The sequence below is a fragment of the Myripristis murdjan genome, chromosome 7 (genome assembly GCF_902150065.1).
Source record: "Myripristis murdjan chromosome 7, fMyrMur1.1, whole genome shotgun sequence".
Classification (NCBI taxonomy): Eukaryota; Metazoa; Chordata; class Actinopteri; order Holocentriformes; family Holocentridae; genus Myripristis; species Myripristis murdjan.
The window spans coordinates 26387677-26397632 of NC_043986.1; the positions used below are offsets into that span (position 1 = coordinate 26387677).

The window sequence follows — 9956 nt, forward strand, 5'->3', positions numbered from 1 at the left end:
GTAACACTGTTTAAGAAACATACTACTCTCCGCATGTCGACACGAACCCAGTGTCCCTGCAAACCTGGCAACCCTGAACAAGTCTCTCCAACATAGCTGAGCGTATCAGCTGATTCTTCCAGCTATTATTTACAGTTAAGCTCCCAATGTGAGAAGTAACCAGGCTGAGGCTGTTGATTCTTAGAAAATGCGGTGTGCATCAATTTATTGATGAAAAACGTGTTAGAAAAATCTGACAGATCACCTTACAAAATCAGTGCATTCACTGGCTTCATACAGCAAAACACAACTACTCTGCCATTCATTCCCACTTACATTAAATCAGCTCAACCATTTTCAACTATGCACAGTGTATATCAACTCTTTTGCCCCATCCTGAACACACATGTCTACATTTGCAGACACACAACAGTGTTGCTGTCTGCATAAAACTCAAGGCTGGTCTACAGACATTTTGTCAATTTTTTGGCCTTAGTACACTGAGAGGTGTAAAGACTGTTTCCTTCGTCCTCCCTATAATAAGCATGTACAGGATCAGTTACTGTGCCCTCATTAGGGTGAGGGTGAGAAGGCAGAGAGTAAGAGAGGAGAAAGAGAAGGAGGGAAGGAGAGAGAAAAATAGAGTGAGAACATGATAACTGACATTACAATCAGTCTTTTCCAGGGTTCACTGAGGTGACCTGAGCTTCTGCTAACTTGACTGGAATGCAAAACTGTGTAGTATGTGCTTGCCTGAAAGAAAAACCTGCTTTGATATACATATGCAGGCAATTACTGTTATGAGGAATCAAAGAACATACAAAGATAAAGTGTCTCTTGATAGCAGCGGTGCCCACGTCATGATATGCCACAAACATTTCAACTACACTGCCAACCTGCTATGTCCTGTCTCTTAAGCCCTTCCCTCATTCTCACGGATTAAAATCCATTCTAAAATTGGAGCTTTGCCTGTTACCTTAAATCCTACCCTTGCTCTACATACTCCACTGGGTTGCACTTGTGCTCATCCAACATCAGAGTCAAGAGGTCACTCTCCATGACCTATAAGCCATAAGTCAGTTCACAGTCAAGCTCAGAGTTCTTCTCTTCTTATTTTCCCAGGCTTATCCATCCCAAAAAAGGAAGACGGGCGGCTGTGGACGTCCCGTTCTCTCTTTACAAAGGCGGAGAAGGACGACACACAGTTGCCAATGAAGTGGTCAGCTTGGCCCAAGATATAAAGGTCTGTTTGGGCCAAATCTGGCTTGCGATGCACCACCTTCACCTAAAGAAGCAACATGAAAATAAACAAATGTAGGCTTTATCATTAGCATTCAAATTGTGGTTAATGTGATATTTCTGCAAGAGCCTGGTATGAAAAATGCTGGCCATCTTGATAAATTATGAATAAATATTGGTAAATAAACTATCTAACCTGTATACATGGAGGGCTGAACTCTAAATGCACTTCATGCATGTTTAACATCAAAGAGCTCCTGTGCACTACTTAAAGAGCTGACAAAACCTGTTTTCAAATTGTCTTACACACACACACACTTCAGTCAAACTGTGACCAGTCAGTTCCTGTTACATTTTGTCACGCATAACAAGAACATGAGTCATATTTAAGGTAGAAGTCGCTCACTACAGACTTGTGCACTGCTTGAAAGAGACAAACTGAACCCACCTTGCCCTTAAAGAGGTTTTCAATGTCCCTACTGTGCGATTCTGAGTCTGTGGCGATGTAGACAGAGCGGGCCGACGTCTTCTTCACCCACAGTTTGACGGCCCGAAGGATCTCGGCCAGGTCAGGAAGGCACATGGTCATGGTGAGGGGCAGCGCTGTCTGGCGGTTGTAGCCGACACACTGAGGAGAGGCCATGAAGTGAGGCCCTGCGTCGCCACTCTTCAGCATCTTGCAGGCGTTTTGCTGTAAGGGCACACACAAAAGGTTTAGGAGGAAAACGAAATGGAGAAGGGAATTAGAGTCAACCAAGAATAGCCTCTGTACAGTCCCACAACACTTTCATGGTTTGAAAGCTGCAGCTAAATAAAGAGACTGCTGTGTGAAATTTTTTTATGAAAATTCATGGCAGTGACTGGCCGATATTCATCAGCCAATGTTGGCTTATCACAGACATATTTTATTGGTGTACGTGACTTGGTAACATCCAAGAAAGACAGCACATATTGCGGCAGAAAGGACTTAAGGTCATTTAAAAACAGTGTTATCAGCAAGTAGTTCATCCAGCAGCCTCCATTGTTTACAATAGTTTGTACCGCAAGAGAGTTGGCAAAGCAGCTGAGCAGATGGAGGTGCAGATTGTCTTAAGAAGTTAAGAAGTTTATTATTCCACTGCAAAATCTCACACTTCCCATGCATATCCTTATTGCAGCTCTATGATAACCAAAATTACTTATTCCTTGCTACAAATGCATAAAAATTATCAGCCAATATACTGTTATCAGAGGTTTTTACCTCTTAAATGGGTATATAAATGAGCCCCAAAAAATCTGTATTGGACAGGCTCTAATTCATAGTTAAGGTTAAATTTTTACAATTGTATACCTTTTCCTTAATTTTGTGATATGAACTGATAGGATTTGCAGAAAACTACGTTGTAAACTATGTTTGATAGTGAGCAAGAACAAAGAAGTGTAATAAACAGCTCATTTGATTTGTCTCTTGATTATTACAACACTGGAGGAAAAATGGGACAGAGACTTACACATGAAAATTATAATGTATGATATCACTGTGTGTATGGACATGAAGGGGAAAACGGGAAATAATCAAAAGACAGGATGTCAGTTAGTCCTCCGTGCGTGCAGTTAGCTCCATCTCACCCAGTCAATGCCAATCCTCAGGTGAATGCCGACGTACGGCCGGAGCAGCAGGTTGCTGATGTGCTCGTCTCCCTCCTTGGCCATGTTCTCTGACCACACCACGTAGCGCTGCAGGCCCACGTGCTCCTCGATCACTGGGAACTGAGCAGGAGCCCCAGGCATGGCCAGGACCGGGTGCTCTGAAGCAGGGAACCTATTTGAGAATGTAGAAAATAAAATATAAATTACCAGAGATACAGTTTCCAGCTCTTGTATCATGAGTTAAAGTGCTCTAATAAACAACTTATCATTCTGTGGTATTTTTATGTTTTACATTAGACAAACTTATCCTTTATGTGGCCATGGTACAGTAGGGTTGTGTCATGTTGGCCATCCAGTATGTTAACTTTGCTACTGAATTCTCTGCACTTAGAATATAAACACAAACCAGAACTCACTTCCTCATCCAATGAGATTGGTGGTAGGTGCCAAATGAAATGCCACCAAATAGGACAGACTTGTCAAACTCCACTCCGACATAGTCCCAAAATGGACCAAATGGGTTCCCATCCTGAAAATGAACCACAACCATTCATTCATGACTGATCAGTATCTATATACAGTTTGATCTGTGTGAAGAGATCGGTGAGCCAGGGGTTTAAACATTTTGGTTTAATGACCACCAGAGGGCAGCATTTCACCCTCTCTTTCATTATCACACACACTCTCAAACACCATCCATTAAATGTACCACCTGGACGGCTTCCACCTTGACCTGATTAGCACAAATCACAAGGGAACATCTGAAGGCAGCAAAGCAGCTAGCTGGTCTGAATCTATTTTTTGCTCACAACAAATTACAGACCTTAAAGTTTCTATCCTCACCTTCATAGGGCAGGACTTCTTATCTGCACTCCTCTGTGCAGCAGTTTCGAAGCAATAGGCGTTTCTCTGTCCCACCGGCCAATATTTGGGAGCCAGCTTCTCCATGAAGGTCTCCAGACTGATGACACGATGATAAGCAGATAGGGCCTCCAGCCTGAAGAACTCACTGTAGGGAACATGAACCTGAATATAAAAGCGTAGAAAAGAATAGAACAAACCTTCATTGTCCAAGTCAAGTACAGTAACAACATACTCAAAGATATCAAGAGATCGTAGAATTTGCAGACATGGTGCATATGGTGTAAGCTCTAAAAGTGAGCAGGGCTCTCATATACCTGGTATTCAGAGGACATGTGACAGGGCAGGATAGGATAGACACAACACTGAGAAATGTAATTTGAAATTTGGGAAGCTTAAAAGCCAGGGGTAGAGAGAGTTGTCTTTAGAAGCTTTGGTCAAGCTCTGAGCACAATATGCATACTAATAAATAAATATCCTGATCCAGGTTTTAAGGACAAATGGAAGTTCCTCATACACTATATTACCAAAAGTATTCGCTCACCCATTCAAATGATCAGAATCAGGTGTCCTAATCACTTGGCCTGGCCACAGGTGTATAAAATCAAGCACTCAGGCATGCAGACTGTGAAACAAGACATTTGTGAAAGAATGGGCCGCTCTCAGGAGCTCAGTGAATTCCAGCGTGGAACTGTCATAGGATGCCACCTGTGCAACAAATCCAGTCGTGAAATTTCCTCGCTCCTAAATATTCCACAGTCAACTGTCAGCTCTATTATAACAAAATGGAAGCGTTTGGGAACAACAGCAACTCAGCCACGAAGTGGTAGGCCACGTAAAGTGACGGAGAGGGGTCAGCGGATGCTGAAGCGCATAGTGCAAAGAGGTCGCCGACTTTCTGCACAGTCAATTGCTACAGAGCTACAAACTTCATGTGACCTTCAGATTAGCCCAAGTACAGTACGCAGAGAGCTTCATAGAATGGGTTTCCATGGCCGAGCAGCTGCAGCCAAGCCACACATCACCAAGTGCAATGCAAAGCGTCGGATGCAATGGTGTAAAGCACGCCGCCACTGGCCTCTAGAGCAGTGGAGACGCGTTCTCTGGAGTGATGAATCACGCTTTTCCATCTGGCAATCTGATGGACGAGTCTGGGTTTGGAGGTTGCCAGGAGAACGGTACATTTCAGACTGCATTGTGCCGACTGTGAAATTTGGTGGAGGAGGAATTATGGTGTGGGGTTGTTTTTCAGGAGCTGGGCTTGGCCCCTTAGTTCCAGTGAAAGGAACTTTGAATGCTTCAGGATACCAAAACATTTTGGACAATTCCATGCTCCCAACCTTGTGGGAACAGTTTGGAGCGGGCCCCTTCCTCTTCCAACATGACTGTGCACCAGTGCACAAAGCAAGGTCCATAAAGACATGGATGACAGAGTCTGGTGTGGATGAACTTGACTGGCCTGCACAGAGTCCTGACCTGAACCCGATAGAACACCTTTGGGATGAATTAGAGCGGAGACTGAGAGCCAGGCCTTCTCGACCAACATCAGTGTGTGACCTCACCAATGCGCTTTTGGAAGAATGGTCAAAAATTCCTATAAACACTCTCCTCAACCTTGTGGACAGTCTTCCCAGAAGAGTTGAGGCTGTAATAGCTGCAAAAGGTGGACCGACATCATATTGAACTCTATGGGTTAGGAATGGGATGGCACTTCAGTTCATAGTATGAGTAAAGGCAGGTGAGCGAATACTTTTGGTAATATAGTGTATCTCTCTAGCTGTACTTACATTGGTGTAAGGGGGCGTATGGTGGCGGTAAACAATCCATGGAGGGACTGCGAGGGTGCGATTCAACATCTTTGCAAATGCCAAGGACCCAAGGAAGTGATCTGCTTGGTTTCCAAATCGACCTGAAAAATCACATAGGACACTAGAAAACACTAATTTTGTAACGTAACATTGTAAAAACTCTCATGTGCAGGCATGGGAAGCTTGAGGTAACAGAAGAACATGTAGTAAAGACGGACCTGCACATCCTATTAAATATCACATATTCAGTGAAACATAAACAAAGTGTCGCTGTCATATCAGGCTAACTCAAGCCCTAAGTTAGTCAGTCTGGGCAATGGTGCTGATTGACTTGATATTTGAAAGTTTCATAGCTTGTTATAATAGAAGCCACAGAATTCTGAAACAACTAACACAAAAGTTACTTTTGCTGGAGCTGGAGATTACTTTGCTACTCCAATGTTGCCTGATGTAGTGATACAAAGTGGCAATGTACGCTATACTAATTACTTGATAACAACTGATCGACAAAAATATATGCAACTATGTTCTCCAAGTTTCTCCAAGTTTAATAAGTGACTGAGTGGACATTGTGTATGCCGAATTATAGGGTTGGTCCTATTAGTTAAAGAAAAGGCGTGTACTAATATTTTATGTCGCATGTTCATCTGAATATAACCAAGGCTTAATTAAATACCGGATTTCTGAATGAAGTTTGGTGTGAGAACGTATCGGGACAACCAGACGGTGACAGAGACACTGACAAGCTGCTGCGTGCGACCACAATAACGAAGTATCCGTGTCAAACAGTGAGTTACCCATGCAGGGGCAGTACAGCACGTAGCCATTCTCATCCCACTTCAGCTCCTCGGCAGAGGTCCGGCAGGTTGGAAGTAAAAGTGCTGTAAGTAAACATGTGAGAGTGAGAGCGGAGGAGGCTTCTTGATTCGCCGCCATTGTGATTCACTCTGTATCCCAGCATGCACTGCTCGGCCGTGGCAGTGTGTGTGTGTTAACCAGTGCCCTGCTGAGCTGGACACCATGTGGCGGAGTCCGGGCTCCGCTCAGTCACCAACGCTGACACTGTGCTCTCCTGCACTGCTGTGTCCAGTTGTTGTTGTTGTTGTTGTTGTTGTGTTCTCCGTCTGGAAATACATACCACCTTTCCATCGTGTCGCTAAACCTGACGGAAAAAAAAAAAAAAAAAAAAAAAACACTCACAAAGACCTATGGTAAAGTTTATATGAAAAGAATGCCACGCAAAAAATGTAGCAAAACTCAAAACTCTTGTAGGGATATCACGTACATGCAGTATTAATATAATATTACAGTAATACTGTTGTGGATTAATTAAATCCCATAGATTAAAATAAATTCACAACTGAAAACTGCAAACACATAAATCCCTATAACAATATTGTGTGAATGTTATGTTGATTTTTCGTTAGGATGCCTAAAATATCAATTATTTGATTATATATGTATAGTGTATGTATGTCACACATGTCATATGAGATAAAATATTGTATGATAAGGTCACTATAAACTACAAACTCCTAAGCACCACAGATATACTGTAAGTCTTTATAGGAGGATTGCTGTCATACTATGATTAAAAATCCCCTCCCCAAAAGTCTAATAAGGTTACAATAACTTGGCTATTAATTAGCACAGATGCATTATTAATTTACAAATATTACAGAAGAACTATTGTTTATTTTTCATCAGGATGGATAAAATATGAGAACGTTTCAATCCAGAATGAACTGTTAAAAAATGGACACATTCTCAGAAAATGTGCTACATAGAAAAATAAATACTACTACTACTACTACTACTAATAATAATAATAATAAAATATCTGTACTACTAATCAAATGATTTCTTAAAACCCTTGAGACATCTGAGAGCATGTAACCAAGTGACACTGAAATACTGAATAATCAGTACTGTGACAGTTCAGTCCTCTAAGTATTAAGCCAGAGTAATAATGATAATAATAATAATAATAATAATAATAATAATAATAATAATATTAATAATAATAATAATGATGATGATAATAATAATAATATTGATTCAATTGCCTGGCAGATCTAATTCTACATGTAGATAAATATGGATGTTCAATGAGGCAAAAAAGTAGATTTGATTGCTCACCACTCACAGGTCAGTGTCAGTCAGAGAGTAGCTGAAATAAATAGTTGACAGTGGATCATAGGCATTACTTTCACATGAACCACTGGACTAATTCACATGCTTTGAAAATGAATAATGATGGATGTTAGCGCATACTGGTGGCATATTGAGAATTTGGATGAAAATCTTGGAGGGAAAAAAAGAAACGGATGAAAAGAAGTTGGATGGATGTATGAATTCATCTGAATAACTCATTGTTTGAGTTATTCTGGTTGCCCCTCCAGGAAGATAAACATGGTGGTCAGACAAAGTTCACAATGCAAAATATTGCATTAGCTCTTTCTGCTTTTGCGGTGGTTTCCCTTGAAATCAGATGGAGCCAATCAGTGCTATGTCCAATGATAAAGACTCAGATGAAACAAGGAGCAGAGTTTCCAGATCTCTGTCATTAGGTCCTTCATTAGAAGCCCACATGTGTGCTCAACATGCCCAAACCCACTGCACTGGGTAGGCATGGCAACGTGGCCTGGGTGCGGTCGCAAACCTTTGTTTCTTTAATTTAAATCTGTGGACTCTCTCTCTCTCTCTCTCTCTCTCTCTCTCTCTCTCTCTCTCTCTGTTTCGAAAAACATGCCAAAGAAGCAGATGCCAGTGATGCGTTGTTTGAATGAATTGAGTGATAATTGCTTAAATATGTCACATTAAAGAGATCATTATCTACTGTCAAGTGGCTGAGCCGGGTATGACAGGGCTGATTACACATGCATACAATTTGTTGTTTATCATTATCTCAAGAACACAACAGAATTAATGCAATTTATTGGCTTCTGTTGCTGGTAAATTAAATGTAATGGCACCCTAAAAATAACAGTTGTGGTCAAAAACAGCAAAAGGAAAAGAGGTATGTGGGCTGTACATATGCCATGCAAAGTTTCTTTTTTTTCCTTTTTTTTTTCTACATTTGCATCAAAATCCATTATTTATTTTGCAAGTTGCTGTACAATAAGTCCGAGAAGTTTGTTGCTCTGGTCTTTGCTTTGCAGGAAACTTCTCCAAGTTAATCCCCCTGCACATGCTCCAGTTCAGCCAAGCCAATCTAACGTATTCTCTCCTTCTATTCAATCATTCTCGTTTTTCTTTTCTCTGATGCACGACAGCTGGCTGCTCTTTCCCTCTTTTCCTGTGTCGTTCTGTGTGTCTGCTCCTCCCCCATCCCCTTGAACACACACTGTTTTTCATTGTTAGAGATGACAGCAATGATAACAATGCAAAGAGCCGCAACTCACAGCCTGAGTATGAGAGAAAGAGAGAGAGAGAGAGAGAGAGAGAGAGAGAGAGACTTCCTTCAGGTGAACAACTTGACACGAATCAGCAGCCAAATGACTGAAATATGAAAATCTGCATGACTCACTTTTTCTCAGTAAGCGTTCTCCTAATTTAACCTAATCATTTACCCCAGCAATTAAAGTAAATAATCTTATTTACTCACAGCATTTGTTAAAGAAGGTGAAGTTTTTAAAGAGAGGGACAGCGGTGCACATGTTCCTATATGTATGTTCTAACCATGTTTTCATTTCCTTTTTTTTGGGCCTATTATGGGTGCATAATTTCTCTGAGGACACTTTACCTTTGGCACAACTTTGCGAGGCTGCAGCAGAAGACATTGACATTCAAAACTCATTTTTCATCTACCCCTGCGTGATTCACTTCTTTCTCTCTCTCTTTCTCTTTCTCTCTCTCTCTCTCTCTCTCTCTCTTTCTCTCTCTCTCTCTCTCTCTCTCACTTTTCTTCAATTCTCTGCTGATGCATAATAACAGAGTTAACACTCTGGCTGTGGCCTTTCAGAGAAGGGAAATAAGGTAGTCAACCTCAAACGTCCCGCCTCCTGTTGACCTTTCAGTGTTGTTACTGGCAACCTTGTTTTCAGATCAACTGGAGGCTGCTATACTGGAGTTTCTGTGAAGTGTAATTTTATAGTTATCTGTACATTTACCAGCATACAAGCAGGGATATTGTTTAGTAAGCACACTTGAACTCAGTTTAACCACCTATTTATTTTTTAAATATAGTTTATTCAACTTTTTTGGCTGACACAGTATGCATTGGACAGAGATAGGTTGTATGAAGATAGGGACTCTTGAGGAGATACACATGAAGTAATCTCTCTCTGGAGAATAAAATTAGTTTTGTGTACACTGGTGGCTGTTGTGATCAAAAATTCGAGGTGATACTTTGTCTACTTTTTATGTACAGCTGCCTCACTTGAAAGAAGTCAACGTGAAACAGATAAAACTCAACTGGGCACTAAAGCTAAATTTAAA

General features: G+C 41.2%; 1 protein-coding gene across 1 annotated transcript; it reads right to left on the reverse strand.

Annotated features, from left to right (window-relative positions):
• Positions 1-173: 173 nt before the first annotated feature.
• pofut1 (protein O-fucosyltransferase 1) lies at positions 174-6497 on the reverse strand. Its single transcript, XM_030056627.1, has 7 exons — positions 6314-6497; positions 5496-5617; positions 3691-3873; positions 3264-3376; positions 2827-3019; positions 1667-1909; positions 174-1264 (listed from the first exon to the last, which is right to left on the reverse strand). The coding sequence occupies exons 1-7, from the start codon at positions 6450-6452 to the stop codon at positions 1073-1075; spliced, it is 1185 nt and encodes a 394-aa protein (XP_029912487.1). The 5' UTR covers positions 6453-6497; the 3' UTR covers positions 174-1072.
• Between the last annotated feature and the right edge of the window lie 3459 nt (positions 6498-9956).